This window comes from Choristoneura fumiferana, chromosome 30, assembly GCF_025370935.1.
Source record: "Choristoneura fumiferana chromosome 30, NRCan_CFum_1, whole genome shotgun sequence".
Taxonomy (NCBI): domain Eukaryota; kingdom Metazoa; phylum Arthropoda; class Insecta; order Lepidoptera; family Tortricidae; genus Choristoneura; species Choristoneura fumiferana.
In genome coordinates, this window is record NC_133501.1 from 9,270,122 (window position 1) to 9,286,778 (window position 16,657).

General features: G+C 37.8%; 1 protein-coding gene and 1 pseudogene across 1 annotated transcript in view; both read right to left on the reverse strand.

The window, feature by feature from the left end:
- Positions 1–454: 454 nt before the first annotated feature.
- The window catches only part of LOC141444838 (uncharacterized), a 42,175-nt gene continuing 25,972 nt past the window's right edge, over positions 455–16,657 (reverse strand). Inside the window, 16 exon segments of the mRNA XM_074110552.1 lie at positions 455–1,059; positions 1,722–1,922; positions 2,933–3,064; positions 3,430–3,580; positions 4,063–4,172; positions 5,704–5,842; positions 6,509–6,583; positions 6,885–7,015; positions 7,362–7,445; positions 9,348–9,480; positions 9,648–10,093; positions 10,830–10,964; positions 13,302–13,369; positions 13,372–13,393; positions 14,423–14,461; positions 14,745–14,919. Of these exon segments, the coding sequence (XP_073966653.1) occupies positions 883–1,059; positions 1,722–1,922; positions 2,933–3,064; positions 3,430–3,580; positions 4,063–4,172; positions 5,704–5,842; positions 6,509–6,583; positions 6,885–7,015; positions 7,362–7,445; positions 9,348–9,480; positions 9,648–10,093; positions 10,830–10,964; positions 13,302–13,369; positions 13,372–13,393; positions 14,423–14,461; positions 14,745–14,919 (2,218 nt within the window). The 3' untranslated portion in view covers positions 455–882.
- The window catches only part of LOC141444431 (uncharacterized), a 25,048-nt pseudogene continuing 24,177 nt past the window's right edge, over positions 15,787–16,657 (reverse strand).

A 16,657-nucleotide genomic window follows, 5' to 3' on the forward strand; every position in this document is an offset into this window, starting at 1 on the left:
GCAGTATCACCGACGAAATGTCAAACCACGAGTTTGAAGTATATCACACGGAGATATTATAACGCCCACGATCAAACTATATAGAGAATGTAGTGTAAATAAAAACAGAATAAAAATCTTAGCTTAGGTGTTAACCACTCTTTGTCAATTATTAATCTTTCGATGCGACCATCCCCTACGCTGTCTTAATGGGTACTGAGTACTGAGGCGGATTGAAGTAGCATGGCAAATACTAAGGTTTCCTGGGAAACACTACGGGAACGTATTATTTACTACAACTTTACAATACGTAAAATAAATGTCTTTTTACAGTAAGCTTCACATTGAGATCTATTTGTATTGAGAATAATCATTTATTCAAATGAACGCTCATATAATATTATTTTCATTCTATCACCAGGTAGATTAAAAATATACTCCAAGGCACTTTTGCCTTCAGCGGGTTTCATTACCATTTACATTTAGACCGAGTGTTCCTTATCGATCTAATTAGACCCGTAAGATACATATTGAAAATGACGATGGAAACGTGGGTAATTGAGTTCCGGTATTAGTTTCGTCGAGCAGTCGCGCGAGCAGAGCGGTGGCGCATTGTGCGAGTCTTGTAGCAGCTGTGACGCGTGCTCCTAGAGGAAGAACTAGGAAGTAGTCCGAAACATATCAAGCTGAACTCGCGTAAAGACGTGAGTTATCTGTTTTACTTCACTATGAAGTATCACGGTAGTTTCATGATCGTCACAGAGTGGTCGCTCGTAGCTCGGTCCTTATCTTCATATGGATCATGACGCTAGTCTTCTGAACATTGTTACAGTTGGTGCTGTGACCAGGATACTTTGGTACCAAAACACATGCCGCGGGTTAAAGCTAACGTTGTATAATAATTTAGTCTTCCATGGGGTCGTGGCACTTCCAGGGCGCGGGGTCGGGGTCGCGGTGCCGCTGCCGCTTGGGCCAGGGCTTCTTCATGTGCACGTGCTCAACGTGGGCCCGCTGCTCGCCGGCTGTCGTGAAGCATTTGCCGCATGTTTCGCATTTGAAGGGCTTTAGGCCGGTGTGGATCTGAAAAAGGATAAGTCATCAGAAGACGCTTAAGCCGCATTCACATTTATCTGTCGTGTTGTGTTGTGATGCTCTCTCTCTCTCTCACTCTCGCTCAGCTTGTGACGCGACACAACACAAGCCGTCACAACACACTGCGTCAGATAAATGTGAACGCAACCGTATAAAATCTATGAAACCAATACAGTACTGATGCGTCACCATACAACACGACAGATACATGTGAATGCGGCTTAATGTAAATACTTGGATTGAAACATTCGATCTGGTAATTAAATGAAACTGAGGGATTTCATTTCATTCCCATGGGAATTTTCAAAATTACAACCTACACTTCAGTCGACCCGGTCGGCCGCTGCAATGTGGTCGAAACGTTGAAACGATTTAAACAGTAAATAAGTCCAGTGCAGTGATTAAGTCCCAAAATATCTTAGTTATACGCGAGACGGCATTACTCAACGGCTATTTTGAAAAAAGCGAAGTGCTTTGCACATAGTGGGCATTCGTAGCTCGGTCGTGTCAAGCTATTAACCACTAAGCGGAGTGTTAGGCTAGTCTTCTAAGCAAACATATGCCATCTAACCCATTACTGAAGACGCTATTGTTAGGACGCTACAGCTGATGCCGTGACCAGGATAATTTATAACCAACAATCTACTTACAAACATATGCCGTCTCCTATTATTGAAGAACGCAAAGTGTTTCCCGCACAGTGGGCACTCGTAGCTCGGCCGCGTCGCGCTGTGGACCCTCATGTGGAACACGAGGTTAGTCTTCTGGGTGAAGCTCTTGTCGCAGCGGTCACACTTGAACCTCTTCTCGCCGGTGTGGACCCACATGTGGTCCTTTAGGAGGGCCATGCTCTGGAAAATACGCTCTCAATAAACCAGTGATGTCCAAAGTTGTCGATTCAACTTTTAATACGAAACTTTAGCGGATGGTGCAAAACTCGCTTTGCTACCCTTTCATTTTATTCCTTTATTCATTTATTCGTTGCAGCCATGGTATTATAAGATGGCAAATAAATATTACAGTGCTCCATGGACCCTGCTAGGGCAAAGCAACAACTTATCCATAACTTACTTCTAGGATTGATGCTAATATGAATACCCTACGTAAATATCGCGTATCTGGGTGGATCAACTATTTTTTGTTGTTATTCTGTCCCGTCAGCGAGGGGACAAAAGTCGTACAGATTGATAGAAGAAATGTTGTATCACATTATAGTAACATTCTTATTAGATAACCAATTATAGAAATGGCTTAAAACTACCACAAAAATGCATGTTTAGCAAATTTTAATCCTATTAACTAAACTAGCTGCTAGTAATAAGAAAGTTGATCGACCCATCTGCATTATGTATAGCTTTACAGGGGATCCTTTTACCCTCATATTTATTTTATTTTAAAGAAGTTAGAGTAAAACTGGAATTTGCCGAATGGCGAATTAAACAATGCTAGTAACAAGCATTTGCACAACCCTGACGATATGCGATTTTAATAGTGAAACGTGTGATCTAATAACCCCATAGTTGGTGTAAGGGATGTCATACATAGGTCCAAGTTACAATTAAACAAATTACTTCCTACTTAATACGCTAAGCGGTAGGAATCATAAAGGCAATGCGGGGTCTTATGATCACAAGCAAGACAGTACAGCAAACGAACTTCTCAACACTAACGCCATCTAGCGACATTTCGCCACGAGAAAACCTCATTTTTGATAGGTTTGGTGATATGATGGAGAACAAAGTCAAATGTTAATTATTCCGTATTAGTTTATGGTACGCTAATAGCAATTGTTAGATTTGTATGTTGTCTGAATATATGAACTGTGTAATTATCTCTTGCATTGATAATTGCATGAATTTACCTGGAATATCCGTCCGCACTGCTCGCACATACAAGGCGTCTTCATGGCAGGATACTTCGTTCGATTCTTGTCGGGATGCGCGCGTCGGAAGTGTTGCGCGTATAAACGCAAGTCGCGCAATTGGACGCCGCACTATAACAAAAAAATGTTGGGTGCCCTTTGTATGGTCCAAAATGTTACGTGCAGAAATTTTTGCCAATGTTTTTTTGCATACATACTTTTTTCCTAAAATATTTTTGAATACGCAAAAAAATTGGGGGAAAAAGTCCTGAAATTTTTATTTTATTTAATTCCGTATAGACCCCGAAATTTTATGCTTTTACAATGATTAATGTGAAAAGTAAGTCCTTGGCTGTTTGTTACCACTACGCATAAACCAAATGAACCAGGATAATTCAATCCACCTCCACGATGCTTATGGTGTTATGACCAGGATTACTTAGTGCCATTTCCAAAATGTCTATGGTGCTATTACCAGGATAATTTAGTGCCTCTACCTGTTCGCAAGACACAGGGCCGCCGGTGTCGCACATGTCGCCTTTGTCGCTGGGGTCCCGTGGATGTATGACAGGCCTGCGCTCCACTTTTCTTACCAATCTGCCGTTTTTGTCAGCATTCATGCTTTGAGAGTCGTTGCGGATTCGATTCCTGTTGGCAAAGTTATAATCAGTGAATTTTTTTTCAACTCGAACTTTAAAGTTTAGACACTAGACTTTAGATTTCCAAATATTATTATGCCCTGGCCCGGTTATTTGAATGTTTCCCTATGGTGACTAACCACAAATTTTTAACACATTTCAATGTTCACTCACATAACATCATGCTGGGTAACGTCCTACTATTTGAGAAATGCTGCGCTAGACCCTTGTGACAGATAAAAAGATGGTGGATCATGTATGTTTATATTATGATAAAGTATCCTAATACAAATTAATTATTGCAAGTGTATTAATTTATTTATACCTTCAAATCATCCGTCCCTATCACGCATATGCGTCATGTCTATCGTCGCTACATATTAACAAATATTATTGAGACATTACCTTCTTTTTTAAATTATACCGAAATTTAAACATTGAAAACCCGAGAACAGCTGGGGCTGGGAAATGAGCCCAACAACTGTAACTTACGGATCATTATCGCTGCTGTGCCGTGAAGATAGCTTCAAATGCCGCGCATGCGCTTCCTCTGACACGAACCTAACCTCGCACGTCTCGCAGTATGGACCTTCTAACGTTACCTGGAATAAATGGTTTAAATCAGCCTTAAATAGGCACTACCAAAGTACTGCCTTGCTAATCCGAAAGGCGCTATCTCAAAAAAAACACTGAAATATTAATACTATTGTGTAGCTTAAAACATTCTGCATCACATGGTGTAAATGACGGCAAAGCGAATTTTGTTGAGATCGCGCTTTTTGGCTTAGGAGGGCAGAGTAGCCAATGTAGCAAAATATCAATTACAGACATTGTTAGGTACAAATGCAATGAATAATCATTTCTCATAGTCATCATCCCAGCCTATATACGTCCCACTGCTGGGCACAGGGCTCCTCTCAGAACAAGAGGGCTTGGGCCATAGTTCCCACGCGGGCCCAGTGCGGATTGGGAACTTCACACACACCATTGAATTGCTTCGCAGGTTTGTGCAGGTTTCCTCACGATGTTTTCCTTCACCGCAAAGCTCGTGGTAAATTTCAAATGTAATTCCGCACATGAATTTCGATAAACTCAGAGGTGCGAGCCGGGGTTTGAACCCACGACCCTCAGCTTGAGAGGCGATAGGTCAAACCACTATGCCACCACGGCTTTTTTATTCTCATAGTATTTTCTAGGAAAAGTTCGTATTTGTCATTCTACTTCATGCTACCTTCATGCTATCTGTCATGCTACCTCGGTCTCAGTATGCATCAAGACAGCGTAGGGAAAGGTAGCATGGGGAGATCAATAATCGATATGGAGTGGTTAACACCAAAGTTAAGTATCGAAAATACAAACTGAGACATGGATGCACAGAAAAACCAGAAAAAGAGACCAGCGCTGGGAATCGAACCCAGGTCCTCAGCAATCCGTGCTGCGTGCTATAACCCCTACACCACCGCTGGACAGGAATTTAGACACGAATTTTTCCTATGCATACATATCTCAGGTTGCTTATTTCTACTACGCTACTTATGCAGCAGCACTAGCGACATCTATGTTTTCGCTCTCATCGAGAGACGTCACACTCTATCGGAACCAACCGCTCACCCAGACAAGAGATGTCGCTCCTAAGCAATCAAATTATGATTGGTTATTTGGAGTCTTTTTGTATTTTTTATTTCAACTCCAAATTTGTTACTTTTACGGGTATCCCGTAAAATATGGTTTCACGGGATACCCGTAAAAGTAACAAATTTGGAGTTGAAATAAAAAATACAAAAAGACTCCAAATAACCAATCATAACCAAAGTTAAGATTTTTATTCGATTTTTGTTTACACTAAATTCTCTATATAATTTGATCGTAGGGGTTATAACATCTCAGTGTGATATACTTCCAACTCGTGGTTTGACATTTGTCACTAATAAATAAAGTAATCTATTTATTTAATACAAACATGTCACTTATTAAAACAATAAGTCATAGACACGTCGGCAGCATTCGGAAGTAGTCGTGTGTTCTGAATTTTCACGATGGGAACGGATTATTTACTACATCTGTCTGTACCCATGTTTTTAATAAGCTAAATTTTCATAAGATAGTGAAAGTCTCATGTTGGCATAGACTTACCGTTTTGTCGGCTAAACGGTGTTTCTTCTTCTTGTGTACATCTATCCCTTTCTTACTCACGAAAGTGTACCCACAGAGCTCGCAGACGAAATCCGAAACGTGTTTGATGCGTATGTGTCCCATGTACGTTGTTAATTTACTGCAATAAAAGGTAAAAAATATGAATCAGTAGATTCACTAGCCTTCAATTACGACTGAACTTTGAATTGAATAAATGAATTGAAGCTTCGCTCGCGGGAGCCGTTGACTCTAAGGGTTATACTAAATATCCCTGGGCATTTAAAAAAAATTACACTGTGGTCGTGAAACTAATAGTGTAACTGTGTAGTGTGTAGTGTTGGTCTTCTTTTTTTTCCAAATTGATAGTCTGTTTGTTCTTAACAATGAATCTATGTTCATGATAATGGTATCTACTGGAGACTGTAACACAGTGAAAACTAACACAGTCTCCAGGGTTCATATTGTAATTATACATGTGTTTTGAACAATAAAGATTTATTATTATTATTATTAACTAAAAAAAAATAGATAATTATCTAACCAACTATGTAACTATCTTAGTTACCTAGATATCTATTCAATAAAAAATAAATTGGATAAGTCATGATAACTATCGATTGAACATGTGTTTAACACAAGTCAGTTCATAATAAACTGAAATTTTACAAAGACTTCAAGTTTTTGTGGCAATGCCAACAAATGCTCCGGAATCGAATCTAATGGAACGGGTATATAGAGCTTATTTATAATAAGGCCAGAAAATGTTACGGAAACGAATCTAATGAAACGATAATATGGAACTCACTCGAATTCGCTAGGACAGTGTGGACATTGGTATTTGGTCCCCGCGTGCCATTTCTCATGCTCCCTGGCCACACCCCTGGAAAAAATATTAATTTAAGCGAAAAGCTCTTACGACGGAAGTTGTCTTTATCCCTGCAATAATTGAGATTGTCAATTTTTCCGTTCGAAAACACGCATTGACAAGTTTGATTTACAAAATATATATTTTTTTTTTAATTTTAAAGCTAAAAACCGTTTTTTTTTGGTGATTTCTTTAGTAGATGTATGGATTGTCAATACGATTTAGCAATAAGAAGGTAGTACCGCGGTGCGTGATTCAGATTATTTGACTGTAATTGTTTGTTTCAGGTGCAAGTATACGTTCTAAGTATAAATACCTGTTCCTAGTGACGAACGGGCAGCCCTTGCAGCTGAACTTCTCTGTGTGCTGCGCCGTGAGGTGCTTGCGGAGTGCGCGTGCGCTCTTAAGGCGGCTCTTGCATATGAAACACTCGTACGCACCCGACGCCTGCAATTACAAAAGTGTAAAGGAAACACACAACTAAAACGCGACGCTACGCCACACCACCCAACGTGTGTCAGTACTTGCTATAGTAAATGTGCGGAGGTCCATATGAATGAACTGAAAAAATTACTTTGCTCACCCGCGAATCTTATGATAGCTTATGACAGACATTCTAACATCCTGTAGTATGGTGAACGGTTGTGTTCTTAGTGTGGAGGTGGAGGAATTGCGTGAACACACATTTCTTGCATAAACCTAGCTATTATAAGGTCGCGGGTGAGCAAAGTAATTGTCCTAGTTCATTTAAAGAGTAATTGTATTGTGTTGCATTGTGCCGCATGCCACATACCTCGCTGTGCCGCACGACGTGCGCGTCGTATCTGTCCCGTACGAGGAATCCACGGTAGCACACACTGCATTTAAATGGGGCGCTCTGTAACAGGTGGTTAAGAGAACAAAGTATTACATTATTGGACTCTACCCGCGGTTTCGCACGCGTGAACCATTAGATCCAGCTGTTCTGAATTTCCGTGGGAATATCGGGATAAAAAGTAATTTACCTATGTGCTATTCCAAACGTCCAGCTACACACTAGTAGTGTTGTATCTAGATACTAAATTTAATCCAAAACCGTCCAGCCGTTTTATTGTGAAGGAGTAACATATACACACACAGACTCACAAACTTTCGCATTTATATTATTTTTATTAGTCAAATAATAAACTAGGATAGGAGCTCTTAGAGCTGATGAGTGTTTGTCACTGTACTTAAAATTGCTAAAAGTGGCTCCGAAGCGGTAACGTTTTGTGTCCTCTGCCTACCCACTAAACTAACTATGGTTAGCTATAATCCATACTATCCATACTAATATTATAAATGCGAAAGTAACTCTGTCTGTCTGTCTGTCTGTCTGTCTGTCTGTTACGCTTTCACGCCTAAACCGCTGAACCGATTTGGATGAAATTTGGTACAGAGATAGAATAGACCTTGGGAAAGAACATAGGCTATCTTTTATTGCAAAAAAAAGGTTTTGAGGGTTGAAATAGGGATGAAAGTTAATATGGTGGAAGTTTCGTCGCCGTCGAGATAAAACCATGAAACTTGGCATTTAGGCCCTTAATAAGAAATAAATCGATATTTGTTTGAGCTTTTTTGAAAATTCGACCTGTGAGGGGATGAAATAGGGGTTCAAAGTTTATATGGAAGGTCGTCATTATCGAAGATAAATCGATGAGTCTTTATTAAACTAGAAATTTGGGCACGTGATAAGAGATAAATAGATGTTTGTTCGCGCGTTTTTAAAATTCTCCCAGCGAGGGAGTGAAAGTTTATATGGAAGATCGTCATTGTTGAAGATAAATCGATGGTTCTTTGTGAAACTTGGCATTTGGACATTATAAGAATAAATAGATATTTGTTCAAGCGTTTTTGAAATTTTTACCGGCGAGGGGATGTTAGCAGAGGAGATGATGCATTGTTAGCAGTGCCCTTTAAGCTCATAGCAAAATGTACGCAATGTGGGGTCATTACAGATGTCAATACATAGACAGTCAGACATACGAGATAGAGGATCTTGACAGACAGACGGACGTACGGACAGCAAAGTGATCCTATAAGGGTTCCATTTTTTCCTTTTGAGCTACGGAACCCAAAAACATTTTTTCCGGCGCTTTAAAATTTCGACCTATGAATATGGGGATGAAAGTTCTTAAGGAATTCCAAACAAATTTACTATAAGTATGTTTGTCGGAAATATGTGTAGCTATGCTTAGTAAAAATGCCGTTTTAATTATAATCCTACCCTCCTAACTTACAATAAAGGACGTAAGATGTCAAGAGTTCACTATGAAGAATAAAAATTAGTCCTTTTGTGTTGGTAGGGTAGAATACACGTCGTATTGCTAAAATGTGGCTACCCGCAAAATATTTATGTTTTACCATGGGAAATGGGTGGATGGGAGAACAAAAAAATAGTTTATATTTATAGCAATGTATTAAAATAGGTTATTTTCAGTAAACTGTGGAAGTTTCTATGTGCTATTATTGGCAGAATAGGTATCCTAAATAAATTAAATACTTCCCAAAGTTATTATTCCATGCGGACGAAGTCGCGGGCAAAAGCTAGTTCAGCTATAATTCCGGTATCTTCTAATTAGGGTAAAATTTTAAACGCAACTAAAACCAAAATCCTTCAAATAGGTGTCTTAAATTCGCCTATTTTATGAAAAAAAAAAATATAAAAATAAACATTGTTTTTTTTGAGACCAATGCCAATTGTTGAAGCGCACTTCCTTTCGAACATACAACTAATAAATTATATATTTCACTACCTTACCTTATAATTACTGGTCTCCTGCCGCTTCTGTATCTCTGCTATCTGTTCATCATAGCTAAGTGTAGTAATAGTGAACAACGACTCGTCTAAGTTGTCGGTGGTTTTACGTCGTTTCACATCTGACACTTTGTACCTAAAAAAAAAGTGTTTTTGGATGATTGTACTTTATGTATACTGTATTTGCATTATCATCCAAAATACATTTCTTCTACTAAGTCTCTCGAGTTAAGACAGACGGACATGGCAAAACTATTCATTTTTTGTTATTTCAACAACAGAACCTTAAAAAAGAACACTTACTTATCCATAGTAGTCATAGGACTCTCTTCCTCCTCCTTCTTCCTCACAACCTTCTCCTTCTTTTTAACCTTCACTTTCTTCTTCAATTTCCTTTTCTTCTTAACATACACTTCACTCAACACTTTATCATCACTATCGTTCGCTTCTACAGCATCATTTGCCTCAACAGGTGCTTCAATGAAACCAGCATCATCATCATAGTCATTACCATCATTGAACTCATCATAAAACTCTGTATTGTTTTTCTCATCTTTTATTAACTCAACTTCAGCTATTGGTGGTACTTTTTCGTCAAAATCATCGAATTCCTTGACTTCTGACTTAACGATGATTTGGTCATCTTTGATATGGATGTTATAGTCATTTGGGTCGTAGTACTGATGCGTTAGCGACGATCTTAGTTTGTTTTGACGACGGTTTATCGAACGAATGTCGCGTATAGTGATCTTTAAAAAAATAAGGTGTATTTAAAACATGATTTTGGATTAAGAAACAACTAGTAAACCACTTATGGCTGTAGGCTTGTCCACTATGTAGGCCACACTGAGGAGGACTTTGGGAGGTTGATGTAAAACCAACAAAACTACTAATGTGAAATATGGTGCGAGTCCCCCTCCGTTCCCAGTCGTCCATAATGGATTTTTCCCGACTCCAACCTCCTTATAAAGCACATCATATAACATAAAAGTAAAAGAAGTAAACAAAAGAAGGGCCCAGCGTCGTTGGCCCGTAAGGCGACTCAACCCAGAAAGATTATTTCCCGATAGTTACACAAAACTATGGATGGAAATGTCGTGGCTTTAGTCATATTATTATCATTATTATGGTCCTCAATCAAGGTGGTATTTTTCCTGGAAAATTATGCTACTTCCTTAAAAATATAAATCTAACCGATTTCTAGGCAATTGTAGTCGTGTCCTATTGTGCAACAATAAATCAAGCAAAAATCCAGCGAATCGGAAACTAACCCAAAAAAACTTGGAACGTTTTACATATTTTTGGATGGTGAAATTGATACATACAGAGAAAATTACTGTTTCTTGTGCAATTTGCTTGAATAGCTATTGCTATAGCTGTGGCTGGATTAGTTTAACTGTTTTACAACACCCTTTTAGACGTTATCATAACAAGAATTATTAATAAACAACGCGACTGGCTGCGTAACTGCTTGGTGTTACTCACATACTGATTGGCATGAGGCAACCCAGTAAGCAGTTCATGGGTCCTCAGTACTTTGCCTTTAAAATGGGCGGCTGCCAGCAGTCGCGACGTACATTCCCAGCACAGTTTCTGCGGTAGCTTGTCTTCCTCGCTCAACTGAAAAAAAGAGCTTTACCAGATTTGTATGTCATAGGGAGGGGAGATACGTTAAATTAATGTCGTATTACATCACTAAAATAAATAATTTTCATATTTAGACATCTTGCTTTTGAGATATGCTGATTATAGTGCATCTTGCTTCTAAGACATTGTGCCTTTTGGCTATCTTGCTTATTGTTAACTAAGCAAAAACCCCCGACATTGTCACTTCAAAGTTCAATATCTCAAAAACGGCCGAACCGATTTTGATAAAACATGTCTAAGAACCATCGCTAGAAACCCTGCTTTCAAATAAAAGAAACCGCATGCAAATCGGTTCACCCGTTTAAGAGCTACGCTGCCACAGACAGACCCAGACACACATAGCGGTCAAACTTATTACACCCCTCTTTTTGCGTGGGAGTTAAAAAATAAACCTCGTCGCATATGCTGAACCTGAGCCTTTTGTCACATATTAGCGTATATACAGTGGTGGTCATGTAATTAAGAACGATTTGAAGTTCCAGATTATTTTTAACTAAATCATGTCATGTGTAGTCGTGGTTCCTTCTTAGAAGTAACTAGTTACGTTATGAAATAGCCACATGAATAGAGCAAACGGGATTAAGAATAAAGAATAAAATTGCTGACAATTTTTTACAAATTTTGTTTTTATTCTCTTTAGTAACAAATTAAAATAGTAATGAAGCTGGACAAATAATTAAGAACGATTTATTGAACTGCTCGAAAGTTTTTTATTTGAAACTTAGACTAACTAAATCACACTAACGTGAAGTTTGTACACAAAAAAAAGCAATTTAATACATTTTAACTAAAATTAATAGTTAGTAGCATGTCCACGGCTTTTTATTACTGCCTTACACCGGCGAGGCACTGAAACTATCAATTTTTGACATTTCGCAAGAGAGATAGAGCTCCATTCTTCTAAGAATACGTCATACAGTTCTCTTAAATTGCAACACTGTCGATTTGAAACTTTTTCTTGACTTCGCACCAAAGATGCTCTATTGAGTTAAGATCGGGGCTGTTGGCTGGCCAATCTAAGACAGAAACTGATTGCGATGTGAGGAATTCCTTAACGGTACGTGCAGTATGCTTGGGATCATTGTCATGCTGGAATGTCCAAATAACCGGAAGCACGCCTTCAGCATATGGTAACATTGTTTCTTTCAGTATGTTTTTGTATTGAATTGATCCATGTTTCGTTCTATCAGCCTAACAGGTCCAACACCATGTCCAGAAAAACATCCCCAAATTTTTACATTTCTTCCGCCATGCTTTAAAGTCACTTTTGTGTACTTTGGGTCGAATGCTTTATTTGGAAGCCGTCTTACATATCGTTTGCCATCAGAACATACCCTATTTATTTTTCGTCTCGTCAGAAAAAATAACGTTTTTCCACTGTCTGACTGTCCAGTTTTCATATCTTCTTGCAAATGCAAGCCGGGCTTGCCTATGACACCGTTTTCATCATAGGCACCTTCCTTGCTATCCTTCCGTGCATCTTTTCTACCAAACGCCTTCGAATAATGCGTGCCGAGATTGCTGAAGGGTTGTTTTCGCCAAAATATTTTTTTCTTAACTTATTAGACGGTATTAGACCCTTTAAAAGGATTTTGTTTTTGCCAAACGAACGATATTTCGATCATCTCGACGAGATGACTTTCTTTGTCTAGGTACACGCGGAACATTTGAAGTAGTTTGATACGTGGCAAAATGCTTTATGGCGTGGAAAACCATAGTTTTTGAACATTGCAGATGATCGGCTATGTGTTTATACGACCAATTCTTGTCGCGAAGTTTTAGTATTACTTCTCTTGTAGATTTATCACAACTTTAATTTTTCCCCATTGTTTTTATATGAAGCAATCGCCTTTAAGACTTTTACGGCACTAAATGGCGCCAAAATTATTCGAATAATAACCTAAAACCACAAAGTGGCCGTCCGTTCTCTATATAAATTTGAATAAAAAAATAAACTATTCAGCGTTCTTAATTATATGACCAGCCAGTAAGTAGTAATACTAGGTTTAGATGTAATGTATAAAGTTTATATATTTATTTTTTAGCCAATTATATGTATAAATGAATTTACCGCTAGTACGGAATGTTTTACGATACCGAGAGAAGTACAAAATATACATGCAGTTAGTAACACTTGTCAGTTTGAAAAAAATCTTCTCTATAAAAAATCGTTCTTAATATATGACCACAACTGTATATACCGTGCATATATATGTTTTTTGGACACCAAATGTTTTCTCTATCTTGTTTCTTTCAAAGATTTAAACAGTGTTTAGCGTACAACGTGCAGGCAGCAACATAACAACTCACAGTCATTCCGCTGATTTCTGCGTACGCGTGTTCCAACTTGTAGTCCCTTATGTTGTACATCTTGCTATCAGTTGCAAGCATATTCTGCAGACCTGCAATGTTTTTAAAATTCAAAATTCATATCTTTATTCAGTAAGTAGGCCACAATGGGCTCTTTTAAAAGTCATTTTTTTTAAACCACCAGCGCTGCGCCGCAAGAAAACTTGGCAGAAAGTTTTTTCCAAAATAAAAATAATTACAAAGTAAATACTACAGTATAAAATGAAAGAAAAATTACCCAAGTACCTTTGTTACAAAAGTAAAACTAAACAACTATATCTACCGAAAATACAAACTGAGACATGGATGTACAGAAAAACCAGAAAGAGACCAGCACTGGGAATCGAACCCAGGTCCTCAGCATTCCGTGCTGCGTGCTATAACCCCTACACCACTGCTGGACAGGAATCTAGACACGAATTTTTCCTATGCATACATATCTCAGGTTGCTTATTTCTTCTTTGCTACTTAAGCAGCAGCACTAGCAACATCTATGTGGCGTCGACAGACGTCACACTCTTTCGGAACTAACCGCTCACCCAGACAAGAGATGTCGCTACTAAGCAATCAAATTATGATTGGTTTTTTGGAGGATATCAATATGGTTTCAAGGGATACCCGTAAAAGTAACAAATTTGGAGTTGAAATAAAAAATACAAAAAGACTACAAAAAACCAATCATAACTATATCCTACGTTCAGTTGAAGTGTAGAAAGCTTCCGCCGTCATAAATTTAAAAACAAAGAAAAAAAAATATTGGATTCTTCCAGTGTCATAAATATACTTAAAATGATTATGAAATATACATTTCAGGTTAAGTAACCATTAAGCTTTTGTGTTATCATGTGTCATTAATTGACCTAGTTCCAAAGTAAGCAAAGCTTGTATTATGGGTACTAGGCAATGAATAACCTTGGTTAAATAGATATTAAATAGCTAAGACTCAAGAACATTCATATTTTTCTTAAGATATTTGCCTCGACTGGGGATTGAACCCCCAAGCTCAAGATTCATAGTCAGGTTCTCTAACCACTTAGCTATCATTATGTTAATTAAATTAGATCATTGACCATTGATCTTACCCTCAGAGCGGCTGGTGCATCTAAATCGTCAGCTAGATCCTGAAAAAAAAATTTTTTTTACTATGCAAGTATATAAAGCAAAGCTGGCCAAACCAAACCCAGGCCAGAGTGACACAAAATGGCCCTATGTTACTCTGAGGATGAATTTTGATTGAGTTCGAAACGGGACGGTTTGTATGATTTGCGTGTGTACTTACAGTGTACAGATGGATGAACTGAACTAACACAAATTTGTTGAGTAGACATAGTTCATTAAAAATTAAGTTGTTTCGTTATAAAAGATTTCGACTGTAATAAATATAAATAAATATAAAAAAAACACCTGTGCAACAACCGGGACAGCCCCATTCTTGATCTTCCGCAGCCCACACCGGGTCTCGTAGAAGTCTTCATTCCGGAAGTGCTCCGAGCATATGGTACTCCTGTCTTTGGGCTCCCAGTCTGACATACCCAAGGCTTCTGTCCACGTATTACGGAGGTTCTGCTCTTTCGGGAACCTGGAAAATTGGGTGTAACACAAGTTAATTACTACTTACTGTTTACTAAAGTTTACCTGCGGCTTTGCACACGTAAACTATTCGATCTGGTAGTTACAATTGAAATTCCAGGACTATACTAAATTCCCGTAGGAATTTCCAAAATTTACATCATGGTTTTCATTGAGGTTGTGTTAAGAACAACTGTCCAAATTTTCAACTCTAAACCCAGCAGTTGAATTCTATCCCTATCCCATGGGATTATTGGGGTAAAAAGTATTCTATGTTTTAATCCAGGTTATAAACTAGCTATTGACTAAGGATATCCGCGAGAGGTATTTGAGTGATTTGGACCTGTTCAATGGTGCAGTGAATATTATTTTGAGTTGTCCGGTATCAGAAGATGCAGTACAAATTTACAGGTTCATCAAGCACTCCTTTGCAGCCAGATAATCTGGACATCGCAATAGGAGTGTTTGATGAATGTGGACATTGAGTCTTTCAATGAGGCTGGCACAGTCACACAGGTGCACTTAAGCCTCAAAAAAAAAAAAAAAACTAGCTTTTTGCCAATTTTCATCCAAATCCGTCCAGCTGTTTTAGCGTGAAGGAGTAACAAACATACTCACAAAATTTGGCATTTATAATATTATAGTAGGATACCAAAACTGGTTTCTCTTTCCCACTCAGAACTCTAGAGGCCCCTTATGGTGTTAAAAATTGCTCCATTACCCCCAAAGCACCCAGTATCCAATAGATTAAAGAGAGCCTTGTACAGTCAAGTTCATAAACCTGTGAGCAAAATTTTGAATCAAAATATCTGAACTACTATTGTTAAGGGCATAGAAGCGTGTTTAGATATATTTGATTAAATTTTTGCTCACAAGTTCATGCACTCGACTGTACACATAAATAACTCATATCAACATGAACAACATATACCTAACTCAAATATTTCAATTTAAGTGTGCAGAAAATAAAAAAAAGGTACTAAAACTACTAAATTAATAGTCGCTTTAATCATCTCTAATTGCATACTATTGAGATTGGTTTTTTTATAATCTTTTTTTCTATTTTTTTATTTCAATTCTAAATTTTTACTTTTACACACATGGAATGCCGAGGACCTGGGTTCGATTCCCAGTGCTGGTCTTATTTTTCTAGTTTTTCTGTGCATCTATATTTCAGTTTGTATTTTCAATTTACATACTATTGGTTTAAAACAACATTCAATTTATGTAAATGTAAAATAATTACATTACAGACAATAAACTGATGCGTTTATATATTTTTTTAATAGGAATGTTTATTTAAACTACACAAATTATGCAGTTACGTAACAGAAGAATAAAAATATAGCTTGACCCATGGCATTCCATGCAAAATTAGTTTATGACATATAAAGAATATTCTTTTGTCCAAACTTCTAAATATCAATTTGTTTTATTCAAACAAATAATGCTCAATTACTAGCTTTTGCCCACGGCTTCACCCGCATGGAATTCGGTTATCGCGCCTGTTCCCTCGGAAACTGTGCATTTATCCAGGATAAAAAAGTAGCCTATGTCAACTTTCTGGCCATAAACTAATCTCTATATTAAAATACACGTTGATCTGTCGCTCCAACGTAAAACAACAAACACTTTCGCATTTATAATATTAGTATGGATAGATCTGTACCTATTCCAGTTCAATTAAGATTTTTACTAACGTAATTATTTATATTTTTTATTTCCCCACTCGAAAACTATTTAGCAAA